We start from the raw sequence: 15,717 nt of genomic DNA, 5'->3' as shown, positions 1-15,717 counted from the left end.
AGTGCCAGTATGTGTTGACTTTTATTGATTCATGATATCCTCATCATCACCTTTGTTGCCCAAACCCCCCAAAATTAAGGAATCTTTAATAATCTTCACCAGAACCAGAAGTGATAGAGCAAAGTTAATACTATATACTGTAAACGTCAATATTTTCGCGCGATTAATTTTTCGCGCTGAGCGGCTCGAAAACGTATTCGCGGGTTCTTAAATTCACGCTCCGCAGCAGGTTACTTTACTGTAGTACACATTCACTGCTTTCATCCAAAGCCTCTGCTACATAGCTTGCTATGCCAGCGTACGACAAGCGACGTAGCGAGCGGCTCGACTGCGAGTACAAGCACTCAAATACGTAGTACAGCTGTGACTGTAGTACCGTAGTCACGGGGGAATGTAGCATCGGTGCGCGCGGCGCACACTGCATGCTACAGTACACAGCAATCTATCGTCTCTTCGCACAGTACTAGTAGCGTCAACATGCCTGTACATTGCAGTGCCGTATATTAAGAGAGTCTGGCCAACTCGGTTTTTGGCTTACGTGTTTTGAAGCCTGTGATTGGTCAAAAGCTGGTCCCGTGATCTACAGGCGCCATGTCGTTACTGAAGTGCGCTCATACGCAATGCCCATTGTTAACTGCCCCTTATTTGGCTTGGTTATTTTGTTACGTCTGAGCGTACACGCTAATCCTGTGACGCGTAATACGCGCGGTAACGACATGGCTTCCAAATTAGCAGTTGGCCAGACTCTCTTAATATACGGCACTGGTACATTGTACTATGTAGCAGTATCATCGATGAAGCGCACACAATTCATCCCGTTCAAAATGTGCATAGAAAATTGTGAAGATATATTCGCGCGTTTTTGAATTCGCGCTAGCCGAACGTAGCGCGAAATCCGCGAAAATTTCCACGTTTACAGTACTGTAGTTTAAGAGTCTGCAAGATTGCATGGAAGGTGCGATACTCTGGTGAGCATACGACCTCCGGGTCTCTTGTTTTGTTTTGTTTTTTTGATGATGATGATGACCAACTGTGGCATTTCTGTAAAGATATGCAATATATGGAACTGTAAACAGTAAGTAACCTTGTTTGACACAGTGATGAACAACATCAGAATTTAGAATGTAAATTAGAAATCTATAAATTTCAATCAACCACAAATCCTAGACCTCATCAGGGAATAATTTTCCTGGTATTGCACTGTAATTTGCTATGCATTTTTACACCACTGCTACACAAACTAAACTTTTGTGTAGCAGTTTTCTTCCACAGAAATGTTCAAGATACCACTTGAAATATTGTTCATCAGCTGAAATTGCTAATCAAATTTGAGTTGGAAAATTATTCCCGGCCTCATGAATATTAAATTTTAAGCAAATCTGCTACTTTAAAAACTGTAATTTGCTTGACTGTAAAAGTGGAAATTTTCGCGGTGTTGAAATTTTTGCGCATTTAGCGCTACCAGAAACCAGTGGGAAAATAAAAGCATGAGAATATTTTTACGTGCAATATATTCCAGTAGGTCATGTCTTGATTCCACGGAATTATAAAAATGCAAAATACATCTTTCCCAGCTGAGTGTGAAGAATTACTAGCACAAAATATTCACTTTTACAATATAGTAGCACAACGTATCATGATCTTTTTCCTCATTTTGAAATGATGTAGCACCAGAAAAATTATTTTATATTTTAGTTTACCTTTTGAAAGAGAAATAGACTGAGGAGGACAAGACTTGATGGGTATAAAGAAGAAAAAGTTGTATTGTGCCATGGAATGACCAGAAATCTTTATCACAGTGCAAGGTTCTCTGATTGTGTGATGTCTATCATACCAAACTCTCACTAATCCAAGGTGCTTGCAGGGGACTTGGATGAGGCAATCTGCAGTCACGCGTACTACTACGCCATCTGGCGCAAGTTTAACGCCCTCCCGGAGAGGTTTGACTGGTTCCGGAAGAACGCCAACGTCCTCTTCTACCCTCTGCGGCCGGAGCTGATTGAGTCCACATACTTACTTTATCAGGTATGATTGCATTGGGAAGTACTGAATTCAGCAGGGATATACCCATGATGATCCATCACATTGTGATATGCAGAGAGTGTCACCCCCATGAAGCTATGAAAGCTGTAAATTTAGATTATTCGCCAAAAAAAAAAAAAGAATTTGATGTTCTCGATGAAGTTTGTACATTCACAATTTTGTATCAAGTACCACTTGTCGATATTTCAGTGCTTGAGAATGATTTTAAGCACGAAGCTCGTGTGTTTGTGTTTTTTTGTTAGCGTGTTTTCATGGTACTTTGAAATTATCTAATGCGTCTATGCATGTGCTGTATCTTTAGCATGCCTTGTTGTGTATGGACTTGAAAGCTGATGTTTCTCAGTAAAAGACTCTTTCTTTTCTAGCATATTGACAATTATATTCCAGTTTAAAGTTATAGACGTTAAGTTACTTTGTCAGGCCTTTCGTGATGTATTTTGTAGTTTTGTGTATGCTATATTAGTTGTGAATTTTTTCCGTGGTGTGTATTTGTAGATGAAGGGTTTTTTATGGTAACACATTGCGATATTAGTCATGAAAAGGATTGTTTGCATGGAGTGGATGGGTTAGTGCACAGTTGAGAATGAGAATAGTCTTATGTTGAAAGGTTAGTTCCGTGCAGATCTAATGTAGTATAGGAGCTGGAGAGATAAAGACAGTATTCTCGCAGGGAGTTCTGAAAAGTACAATGACGGGGAGAGTAGTGCATCCTTCATCTTTTCCATTGCCATACTCACACCCTCATTTGATTTGATGGCATGCCCAAACTTTGGATTACATTTAAAACCCATGTGTGCAGAGTAGTGAATAAATGATTCATTGTTTACACCATGCAGGGCAGTAAACCCGTACGTGCGTTGTGTTGGGTCAAATTTTCTGTGCTTACACCTCGCGGCGTGTGGCCGCAAGTGTGCCAGGCAGGCAGTCTTTGCAAATTCCTTTGTAGCGAGCGATGACTTCCGCCACCCATGCATGAAATTCTTAAATGAATGTAGCCCGCAGGGGGGCTCCCTGCAGGGCACACAAATGATTACAGACTTAAGAGACACCCGATATCCGTCCTCTGTCATCTACATCCTCTTTCAGTCAGTTGCAAATCGTTTCCAGAGACTTTTCTGGCTTTCTCCTGGCGCTGCAGTCGCTCTCTCCCGAGGGGAGTGATATCAGAAGTGGATCCTATCATGTTGCGAGCTTACTCATGAACCCATAAAAGCGATGTTTGGAAACATTGAGAAAAGTATTTGAATGCAATGCATATTTTGTGGCATTGTGGATCAGTTTTCACAGGAAGCTGTGGTCAGGATTGGATTATCATGGACTACGTTGAGTTTAACGTCCTCCCCGGGCGGGTGTACCCCTTCTTAAAACAACATTGTTAGAAGTCGGTTGTAGAAGCATAACATGCTATTCATGCAGTAGTTGCATAGAAATCAACAATGTTTTAATCTGAATTCCTTTCTTACAGAAACTGTGTGCTGTATAATAAGACTGAAATTTGCAATGTTTTTGATAAATTTAAGAACTGCAAAAATGGAACAGTAGCATGATTATTTGTGTGTGTGTGTGTGTGTGTGTGTGTGTGTGTGTGTGTGTGTGTGTGCTGGGCGAATTTCACTTAAGTTAAGTTACTAAAGATTTTGGATGTTTTAATATCTCACCATGTCTTCTTGTTTTCATGCTAGTTAAGCATGAAATGCATGAATTATTTTGTTGTTGTTCACAGTATGTCTCTGAAAATAACCTCTCATTCAGTGGAAATTGGAAAAAAAGAGATACAAGCAATATCACAAGTGTCCTCAGCAGTTAGAATATCTAAATTGATTTTTGATATATTGCTCTGTTACCAATATTCCTTTCCTGTTGTGAGATTGTAAATTTGTATATTTTTATACCTGTTTTTTACAGGCAACTGGTCATCCATTCTATCTGTTTGTTGGCAGCGACATAATGGACAGTATAGAGACTTATACAAAAGCCAAGTAAGTAGATATCCTCATGAAGCAGCAAGCAGATCTACTGCCTTTTTTGTCATTTCTTTTCTCTTTTTCATCAATGATCTATATCAAAGAGAACAGATACATCTATTTGTATCAATTTTAGATACTGTGTTTGAAAATGAATTTGCTGAAAAAACCAAGATAATGATCAAAACGTACATGATAACTTTAATTATATTTTTCAGAGTATTGTTGTTTAATGAGTGCGGTATTTGGAAAATTATATATTTTTGTCTCTTTGATGATGACCTTGCTTTAAACCAAATTCAAAATGACGTATATCAATTTTTTCATGTTGTATCCTAAATACTTTTAGTGAAAAATTGAGCGAAGAAAATGGGATTCCAACAGCATTCGAACCCGAGACCTCCTGATTTCTAGCCCGATGCTCTACCAAGTGAGCTAGCAGTGTTTGTCCCAAAAACCCTTATAGCCCTAGTACAGTGTTCGTCCCAGAAACCCATGTGGTTGGAAGCTATTGCAGTGTGTGTGTATGTGTGTGTGAGAGACACACACACACACACACACACACACACACACACACGTTTAACCTGACATAAGCCTGAAGGATGTAAATCAACCTGGGGATAAATGTGTGGGATTACCGAAGTGATGCCCTTTTTGGATATGTAATGAACCTAAACAAAGGGAAACCAACCAGAAATGAATGTAATTCACTAGTGAAAAATTGAAAAAAAAAATAAGTGAAAAAATGCACCCTCTGCAAGAACTTTTCCTGGAACAAAATGGATATTACTAGAATTATTTGTAATCGAATATCAGTTGAAACTTTGCATGCAAGCTGATGGGAGACATGTAAAGCAATGACCTCAAGTAGCCCTGTTTGGATTTTTTCTTTTTTGTACCTCCGTCATGAAGTGGTGCCGGAGGCATTATGTTTTCGGGCTGTCCGTCCGTCCATCCTTCCATCCATCCGTCCGTCTGTCCTTCGTCCTTCCGTCTGTAATCAATTTTGTGGACAGCATAACTAAAAAACCATTTGAGGTTTCCTAATTAAACTTGGCATGTATATGTATGAGTGGGCATACAAGTTGTGCCTATCAACTTTTGGATGCACATACTTAAGGTCAAAGGTGAAAAGGTCAATGTCAAATGCTCAAAAATTTCACTATTTCCCCCATATCTATGCAATGCCTGAAGGTAGTTTCTTGAAACCTAGTGTATACATGTACATGTACTACCAAATGAAGATTCTCCAGAAAGAATTTCAGGTCATGAGGTTAAAGGTCAAAGGTCAAGTGAAAATGTTAGAATATCACTTTTTTCTCCATATCTCGCAAATAGTATAAGGTATCTTCATGGAACTTAGTATGTATGCATGTACTAACTGGCAGTGATTATCTAGGAAATTTGGGGATGTGGGTCAAAGGTCAAGGTCAACTCCTCAAAATGTCAATACTTCCCTCATATTTATGCGATGCTTGCAGTTTTTTTCTTGAAACTTGATATATGTATTACCCAACAGAGATTCTGTGGGAAGTTTCTTGCCAAAAGGTCAAAGGTCAAAATTTTAGAGGTCAAGTGAAAGTACTAAATTTCACTTTTTCTTCCATATCGTGAAAGTGATTCAAGGTATCATCATGAAACTTAGTACATTTTTCTGCATGTTCTACCTGACAGTGATTCTCTTGAGAACTGTAGGGTCATATTTAAGGTAAAAGGACAAGGGTCAAAGGCCAGATTTACATGCTAATATTTTACCTTTTAATACTAAAATTACACTTTTTCTCTGTACCTTAAAAATTACTCAATACATAAACTTTAAAAAGGGTCAAAAGTCAAGTAAAAATCCTCAAATCCCCAAATATCTGCACTCTTAGACAATTTAGCCATTCATCCAATAAAACCTACTTCAAGGAAAGTGAACATTCAGCACATTTGTGATAAACTGTCATCACACATTGTCAAGACATTGTACCACAGTCCTATTAGGAGAACCATGCATTATGGCGGAGGCATACCAGTTGCCATTGCGACATTTCTAGTTTAGTATTTAATGTCCTGGAGAATGATGACATTCCTTTGTGAAAATGTGAAACTTTGAAATTCCATGACTTTCAGTGGTCCAGTTTAATGCCCGATTTGTTTGGTTTGCTGTTTGTATTTCTTTTTGTTCTAGCCCTCATTTGCTTGAAGTCAACTTGAATAAGATGTAGAGAGTCTCTTCAAAGAAATTAATGTACTTATCCACTTTTTGTTAAATGTTTTACCTTCTATTTTACGAGGCTTTCCTAATTTCTTTTGGGGGGTCTGAGAGAAGAAAAGCAGAGAAATGTCAAGTTTTAGTGTCATTTCAGACAAGCATCTTTGATTTTTACTCAGTATCACAATTCATCCTGTCATTCAAGGGAGTAGCCAGAAATGAGTGTGAGAAACTGTTCTTCCCAGGTTAATGAACTGTGGTCTGAAGGCAATGCTCACGCGGGCAACTGTGCCAATGCCAGAATCTGAAAGTGTCTTTGGTGGAGAAAAATCATGCTGTATCATGAATCCAAGTCATGTGCTGATAAGCAATAGGCAAGAGGTGGTGAACAATGTGGGGTTTTTGGTTTCAACAAACACATTTTTGTCATATCTATGTGAGAGTGGGCATAGTGTGGTGTGTGCTGAGTCACAGAGACATGCAGGGAACTCGACGGAAATACATCCAATTGAAAGGAGTTTCATATCTCGCCATTTGGGAATTCAGAAATATATTCTTTTCATTGTGTGATTTGATCGTGGTTTGCACAATGATAATATTTCATCTCTTGCGTCCTTGGGCCTTATTTGTTTAATATTCACAGTTCAAAACATTTTATAGATTAGTCTTTGTCCTATTTTCGGTTGTCTCCAGTAAATGTGATTCAAATGCCTCTTCCATGCACCATGCTTATTCCCAAAATTTTATAGAGCATCAAATTTACAATTTGATGAAAGAAACAAGTGCAAGCGAGTGGAGACTAGTGCGTAGAGAATGTGGTACAGTAGATTGAGAATGTACTATGATATTCTCAATTGGCTCATTATATGTCGCCAGATCATCGTCTTGGTCTAATGCCAGTTGACAAGTCCAATAAAAGCTTCTCCCACAAACCAATAGATTAGGGAATATACAATGAAGGGTGCAATATTCCTATTAACTCTTTGTCTGCCACGTTCGCATCCCCAACTCAGTCGACGGCTTGCCAACTTCGCACATTTTGCTCAAGCGCTTAACCGCGCATGAACTGATCAATAAATCGCAGTATGCCACAGTACATTGAAAGCATTATAGCTATAACGTTGTCATAAAATATACTATCGCAACAAAGCTTGCTATTTTTTCTACAACTTCACTGTTTCTAACATAAATGATTCTGTAAAAAGTTTTAAGGCTTTTCAAAAAAAGAAAGTTTTCAACAACAAAAAAAACTCATGTGTTGCAGTCTGAGAATAATGTGTCATATGCAACACCATGGCACACAAAAGAGTTAATGCACTCATGGACATATCTCTTCTTAACATCCATTCAGTGTCATCTCCGTGTGGCAGATTAAATTAGCATTGTTGGCTGTGAAATCAGATGCGCTAGATTTGAGACAAAAGGTTTGTCTATGCAGAGGTTTCATTCTTCTATTAAGTTTGTACAATAATCCTATATCAGGTGTAGATGAGCATTGTTGCATTACTTCTGGTATAAATTGAACAAACTGCCATCAAACAGTACAAGGAAAATTGAATTTTGCTCTGCTCTTTGAGAAAAAACAATTTGTGGATATATGAAGAATGCAGAATATTAGCTTCAAAATTTTACAATTTCAATGAAAATTGATTATTCCTATTAATCTCGTAGTTCAGTCAGTACTGTCCACCATTATGGTTATTCATGAGATTTTGTTTAAATTTTCCTCATTTCATTTATGCAATTAAAATTGGAGTTTGCTCAGCAAGTGCCTGTTCCAAAAACTGTCCTATCTATTCACAATGTTATTTCTAGTAGAATTAGTGATGCTAAGGCACCTAATAAGCAAAAATCAACGCAAAATGTAGCAACTTTGTGGCAGTGAAAGTCTTCCGGTTGATCATGGTGTCATGCAAAAGTGTTTGAGTATCCAGTAGTAGCTGTACTATCACGTGCATGACCCGGAGAGTCGTTGGAGGAGCTGCAAGATGGCGGTTTCATACTGAGCTGATTCTACAAAGGATGTGACCCTCTTTTGGCAGACAGTTCACGGAGTAATATCACCCCCAAGGGACTTGAGAAGACGTGGGAAGCACTCAAGTGACGGCGTGGTTGAATTCAAGAAAAATCACCTCCTCTTGTGTTTCAATAGACCGGCTCTGAAATGTATTCAGAATTCATGCATGCTTTGTTCACAAAAGTTGCCCTTGACAACCGCAAAGCTTGCCAGAGGCTTGCCCTACCTGGCAACAACTCAGTGAATCCCTGCCTATGGAACTTAGTGGGAGGGAGCAGGTGAATGAGATGCTTTGTTTCTCGGCTGTTGGAAAAGAAACATCCATAAATTGTGATACATTACAGAAATGGTTTATTAGAAGGTCCAGTGAGAGTTCTTAAGATGAATTTTGGTGCAGAGATTGAGATTCTGCTGGGAGATCACTACCATCTAGCTGGTCACCACTGAGAGGATTATCCTCCAGCCAGACCATAATACCCCGATTTCACAAAGGCTTGTTCTTATCGGTCACTCATCGGAAGCAAAGTTTGTTGCTTCCGGCCACCCACCAAAGTATATTGGATCGCAGTCTGATGAATCCATCTTGGTTGGTCGACTATCAGGGGAGTGTCAGACATGTCGCGCGTGATCCTCATCGGACGATCTTGCCTCATCGGATCACCGCCCAACATGTCTAACACTAACCTGATAGTCAACCAACACAGGTCAGATCCATTGGGCTGCTATTCGATACACTTTGATGGGTGGCCGGAAGCAGCAAACTTTGCTTCCGATGAGTGACCGATGAGAAAAAATCTCTGTGGGATGGGGTTATAAGGAAGTTCACGGTTGTGATTGCACATGTGCATATTCAAAGGTCAATTAAGAATGTGTGTGTATTTGCCACTGAGTTCAAAATGAAAAGAATCCCATGGCAAATGAGTTCTGAGGGTCTGGGATGTTAAAGGACAAGTTCACCTTCATAAACATAAGGATTGAGAAAATGCAACAATATTAGTAGAACACATCAGTGAAAGTTTGAGGAAAATTGGACAATCGATGCAAAAGTTATGAATTTTTTAAATTTTTGTGTTGGAACCGCTGGATGAGGAGACTACTACAGCTTGTGAGTCATATGCGTACAACAGTATAAAGAAAATGTAAAAGAAAATTCAACATGTTTTCACTTTTTTCGCATAATAAAAGAGCACTTGACTTGCCTCTTTCTAAAGGCAGGGGGAATAATATTACCCATAACATTTGTCGGTAACGAGTCAGGGGAATGTGAACTTTTTTCAAAAGATGGAATTTTGTGAAATTCTCTTTATATTTTCCTTATATCGTTGTACGCAAGTTATTCATACACTGCAGTAGTCTTCTCATCCAGCGGGTACTGCACAAAAACTTCAAAAATTCATAACTTTTGAACGGATTGTCTGATTTTCCTCAAACTTTAAATGATGTGTTCTACTAATATTGCTACATTCTCTCAATCCTTATTGTTTATGAAGGTGAACTTGTCCTTTAAGTCGTATGTTCCACGCGTGTTAGAGTGTACAGATGAAAGCGGTTCATCAGCAATGCTTTCCATGCATTTCATTTACATTGATTACAGAGATACATGCTTCAGCGAAAAAAAAAGCTTCATCACAGGATCTTTCCATGTTATTTGAAAGTCTGTAGTGTAGGCATCAAGATCTTTCCATGTTATTTGAAAGTCTGTAGTGTAGGCATCAAATGAGACATATTACTTGCTAACAGTGAACTCCTTTACAGAGGGCATGGGTATTCTTTGTTATGACAATTTATATATTTCCCTATTTGTGATCTCCGTCCTTCGTAGGTGTGGATATGCTACTCTGCATAATGTCCTGACCAAAACCAAGGAAGACAGAATGGAGAGTTTCTTCCTGAGTGAAACCTGCAAATACCTTTACCTGGTAAGCACTTCACATACGTTGAAATCTTTGAAGGCTTTGTGGCTGTAGAACGTTGGGTCGTAGAAGGCTTAATGGTACACCGCACACTCTTTCTTGGGTATATTATATATGTGGCCCTGAAAAGGGCCTACCCTCTCCCAGCGTTCCGGCTAACATGTTCCTGCCATTTTCTTGCCGAAACATCAGGAGTGGGTAGGCTCTTTTCAGGGACACATACATACAACTACCCAAGAAGGAATACGTGGTGCACCGTAAGCCTTCTACCACCCAACACTTCACATGCGTACTGTGGTTGCTGTTTAGAGTGAAAATACAGACTGTTGAATACAGTATTTTGATCTTCTCATTGGGGGGAAGTCAAAATCAGTCCGCAGGAATGTTTTCTTGTTGATTTTTGTTTGTTTGTTTATTCTAGATGTAATCAACCATAATCATATCTTGGCTGTCTCTCTCAATATGTGTTAGCTACATGTAGGTTTGATTTCATGAAGGCTAGCGGTTAGTGGTCAATGAACTTTTCAATAAATGTCAGGGTCGGAGTGCAATATTTCCTGAGGATAACAATGAATAGATTTGGAAAGTGGCTTTTTGAATTCAGAGACACTCCATATCTCCCCTGCAAACTGATTGTGGCCAGGTAGGTATGGGGTGCCAACCCCACTTCAGAACAATGCAATGCAGTACTGTAATAAAAGTGGAAACGTTTGCGCATTTCTGGCAACATGAAACTGGCACAAAATTAAAAGCATTTGAATTTTTAGCTTGTTGTATGTAATACTATTTCATATCTTTGATTTTAAGGTAGCTATGCTGTAGGGGTATAAATGCTACATTATTTGTAGTTTTCTTTTGCTAGTCCTGTAGTGTGAGTGAAATTGCTTTCGTAATCTGGACTATTTTACTTTTACTGTAGTGCTTGCTGCCATGGCCCTTAGTTGCTCGGAAGCAGTGAGCCAAGTGCTTACTCAATTGTTTTGATAACATCCCAGAAATTAAAAACAAGCAAAATTCATCTTACCAGGCTAAGCGTGGAGAATTAATCGTATGAAAATGTCCACTTTGACAGTGGACAGAAGTATGCCTTTTACATGTGAAGGAGAAAGACAGACATGTCACTTTTGTTTGTGCATGCAGATATTACTCATGGGTTCTTTTTATATCTGTGTCTGCTTTTATCTCTCAGTTATTCGACAAAGATAACCACATCAACAAAGCAGCTGCCAGGTACATCTTCAATACCGAGGGTCATGTGCTTCCTGTCGCCAACGAGTACCGAGCCAAGACGTGGTGGCACTACAACGATCAGCGATGTTTAGTGCAAAATAACTGCGGGAAAGCCAAAGAACAAAATAAAACAGGGGTATGTGATTTGTTTTTCCTATATTGTGTGTGTGTGTGTGTGTGTGTGTATGTGTGTATGTGTGTATGTGTGTGTGTGTGTGTGTGAATTGAAAGAACTCCAGCCAAGGTTATTTAGAGTTAGTGTCTGTGCATTCCCTTTTAATACGTACACTTGCAGAATACCCCATTACACTCTTTATGTAATCTTTCACATTGCTTCACCCACAGTACACCTACACCTACCCACACTCAAAGATGTGCAGACTGAGTAACAAGCCTGATATGCTGTGTATAGCTGCCGTCACACTTGACGAAACTAGGCATAGTTCGCTTCCCAATGACTGATAGAAGTTCTAGCATGCGGCAACACTACAGACAAAACTATGCATAGTTTCAGTGATAGGAAACTGCCCATACTTTTAGTTTCTCACAGGGAAAAAAGAGATGCAAAAGTGCAACAACATACCAGGGAGGTGGAACTTTCCACCTCCCTGAGCATACAAAAGAATACACTATATGTGTAAGCAACATGAATGAATCTATTATGGCCTCACAAACTTCCTGAAGTTTCAGCCACATGCAGTCATGCTGCACAAAACTAGGAGAAAAGTGAGAAACTTCCAAGTGAATGCAGGAAGTTTCACAGGAATTTTTGCTGGTAATTTCTTGAGAAGTTTTCAGTCACACTGGCCAAACTAAGGGAAGCAAAATATATTTAAAGCCATATATTTTGCAAGTCTAAATTTTTGCAAATCGGGACTTCCCGACAGTTTCGCGAGTGGTTAAATTCGCGATCGTGGAGTCCTGTACTGAACGGAGAAATGTATACGCGTACGTCACATTCATATCGGCATTAGAGTCGATATTTTTGAGTGATTTTAATTTCGCGAATAGCAGCTGACTCACGAAATTCGTGAAAATAAAAACCTCGCGAAATATTCGGCGTATACAGTACTGGGTTTCGCGTAGTGTGACCGAGCCCTATAAGACAATGATACTAAATGTGGTGGGACATTTTACCAGCCCTTCCCTCCCCCCCCCCTTTTTTTTGGGGGGGGGGGGGGGGGTTAGTAAAGCAATACGTTATTCTGGGTGCAACATTTAAGGAGAAAGAATGTCATTATATCAGACAAAGGATAGCCTGTATAGCAGGAGATATATTGGAAGTGTGAATGAAGGTCTCGCTTTTTTGCGTGTACGTAGAATTAGGTATCATACTTCTATCATATCTCCTTTTAAGGCTTTTCAAAGAGAATTTGACCAGTTAAAAATACGTCTGAAAAGAAAAAGTACAATTTTACAAGCACAATAATGAAAATTTGATGAGAATTGGATCAAAAGTAAGGAAGTTATGAAATTTGAAATTTTGCTAATTTTCCAAAACAGTCGTGGAACACTTGATATGAATATGCAAAATGAGTGAGCTGATGAATTCATAGCATTACAACTTTCCGTTGATTGTGTACAAAAGAACTGGCAAAATTAATTTCTTTTGCTATGAAAGTGTCAAACATAAAGTCAATTCTGGCTGATATACTACAAAATGATGACCGGTCAGAAATGATACAATTTGAGACTGGTTCATTGTCCCCGCCGAACGAGTTCGAGCAGGGGACTATGAAACGGGCTCCGTACGTGTGTGTGTCCGTGTGTCCGTCCGTCCGTCCGTCCGTCCGTGTGTCCGTGTGTCCGTGTGTGCGTCCGTGTGTGATCAAAATCTTCAATTTGCTACTTCTCTGTCATTTATGAGCCAATTTTGATTCTGTTTGCTTTATATGATAGCACTACATGGGAGCTTTGAAACTTCTACACAGAATTTCAGTCGTGACCTTTGACCTTGACCTTTGACCTATATTGTACATTTTGCTACAAAATGCTACTCCTTCGCCATTTCTAACCCGATTTTGATTCCGTTTGCTTTATGTGATGGCACTAGGTGAGGGCTTCAAAACTTCTACACAGAATTTTGACCTTTGACTTCTTTGACCTTTGACCTTGATTTTTTACCTGTATTGTACATTTTGCTACAAAATGCTACTCCTTCGCCATTTCTAACCCGATTTCGATTCCGTTTGCTTTATGTGATGGCACTAGGTGAGGGCTTCAAAACTTCTACACAGAATTTTGACCTATGACTTCTTTGACCTTTGACCTTGATTTTTTGACCTATATTGTACATTTTGCTACAAAATGCTACTCCTTCGCCATTTCTAACCCGATTTCGATTCCGTTTGCTTTATGTGATGGCACTAGGTGAGGGCTTCAAAACTTCTACACAGAATTTTGACCTTTGACTTCTTTGACCTTTGACCTTGATTTTTGACCTATATTGTACATTTTGCTACGAAATGCTACTCCTTCGCCATTTTTAACCCGATTTCGATTCCGTTTGCTTTATATGATGGCACTAGTTGAGGGCTTCAAAACTTCTACACAGAATTTTGACCTTTGACTTCTTTGACCTTTGACCTTGATTTTTGACCTATATTGTGCATTTTGCTACAGAATGCTACTCCTTCGCCATTTCTAACCCGATTTCGATTCCGTTTGCTTTATGTGATAGCACTAGGTGAGGGCTTCAAAACTTCTACACAGAATTTTGACCTTTGTCTTCTTTGACCTTTGACCTTGATTTTTGACCTATATTGTACATTGGCTACAAAATGCTACTCCTTCGCCATTTCTAACCCAATTTCGATTCCATTTGCTTTATGTGATGGCACTAGGTGAGGGCTTCAAAACTTCTACACAGAATTTTGACCTATGACTTCTTTGACCTTTGACCTTGATTTTTTACCTATATTGCACATTTTGTTAAAATGCTACTTCCGGCGGGGACATATGTTACGCACCGCGTAATTTCTACTTTTCCTTGTTCATAATTGCATTGAAACAAAAAACAAAAAACAAAAAACCCAAAATGTGGAAATTTCAAAATTGCATATACAAACTACATTGTATATGGCAAGTTGTGAGAGAATGACATCATCAATTCACAATTTGCATATTCATATTGACTATCCAGGATGTGTTTTGTGAAAGTAATTGAAAATTTACAATTCATAATTTCCCTCATTTCCATCCAATTCTGATCGAATTGTAACTGTTGAGCTTGTAAAATCATACGCCTTCTTTTTAGACAAACTTCCAACTGGTCCAGAACTATCCATCATGGACTGTATCATATGATATTTTATTCTTAGGATTTCATCAATATAAGTGTTATTTGGGAGGAGGTGAATTTGATGAGAATATGAACCCATTGAGGACGGATTTATTTTGCTACAATATGCATTTCCCGTAGACACCTGCCCAAGTATACTCGGGACTCGTGCTCGACGGGTTAACTATGACAGTGTAATCAGTCTAACTAATCTTGAGGTTGATATTTATTTGTAATCTCTTTCATTTCTTGTGATTCCATTCACAGTGCCTAAGCCTGCCCAAGCATACGCTGCCATTGGATACCTCATATCTGGACCAAATTGACCACATGGTGGGTTTATGACACCAGCTGCAGTCAAGCTAACAAGTGCCGAAACATATCTTCATCATCTCCCGGCAAATAAGTAAATTGTGTCAGATTATTACTTTCAAGCTGATGATATCTTTCCCTTTCACTTTGTACACAGGGTTATGTATATTTTATATGAAAGTGGTGGAGAAACTCTTAAATGATGATATGTGGATATATTTTTGTTATTACTGTGATCGAGAGAGTAACTGACTGGTGAATGTTCTGCATTTGATGTGTGGAAGTGATATGAGTTTGCAAAAGAGGTTATTGTTTTCTTAACAATGGGTAAGAGCTAGTCAGATGTTAGTCTCTCTGACTAGTGGTCTAAAAGCTTGATTACTCATTCTGTATTCATTAAGAGGAATGCACAATCTTGTCCGTCTATCATAGTGTGAGTTAGGAGTGTGTGGTGCACTTGCCAACCGGGAAACATAATTTCTTCTTTCCTTTATTTTATTTTTTTTATATATATTGATGAAATCCTAAGAATAAAATATCATATGATACAGTCCATGATGGATAGTTCTGGACCAGTTGGAAGTTTGTCTAAAAAGAAGGCGTATGATTTTACAAGCTCAACAGTTACAATTCGATCAGAATTGGATGGAAATTAGGGAAATTATGAATTGTAAATTTTCAATTACTTTCACAAAACACATCCTGGATAGTCAATATGAATATGCAAATTGTGAATTTTTTTTTGTTTTATGGAACATAAG

General features: G+C 38.8%; 1 protein-coding gene across 1 annotated transcript in view; it reads left to right on the top strand.

Moving 5' to 3' along the window:
• Positions 1-15,073, top strand: part of LOC139744836 (ER degradation-enhancing alpha-mannosidase-like protein 1) — a 28,113-nt gene extending 13,040 nt beyond the window's left edge. The window contains exons 9-13 of the mRNA XM_071655248.1: positions 1,855-2,025; positions 3,949-4,022; positions 10,044-10,140; positions 11,324-11,500; positions 14,912-15,073. Coding sequence (XP_071511349.1) covers positions 1,855-2,025; positions 3,949-4,022; positions 10,044-10,140; positions 11,324-11,500; positions 14,912-14,989 — 597 coding nt within the window. The 3' untranslated portion in view covers positions 14,990-15,073. The remainder of the gene's footprint in view (positions 1-1,854; positions 2,026-3,948; positions 4,023-10,043; positions 10,141-11,323; positions 11,501-14,911) is intronic.
• The last annotated feature ends 644 nt before the right edge of the window (positions 15,074-15,717 follow it).

The sequence above is a fragment of the Diadema antillarum genome, unplaced genomic scaffold (genome assembly GCF_040938485.1).
Source record: "Diadema antillarum isolate AM-2024a unplaced genomic scaffold, OU_Dant_1.0 seq00001214_RagTag, whole genome shotgun sequence".
Classification (NCBI taxonomy): domain Eukaryota; kingdom Metazoa; phylum Echinodermata; class Echinoidea; order Diadematoida; family Diadematidae; genus Diadema; species Diadema antillarum.
The sequence above is the reverse complement of the archived record's forward strand: the minus strand, read 5'-3'. Positions and strand labels throughout refer to the sequence as shown.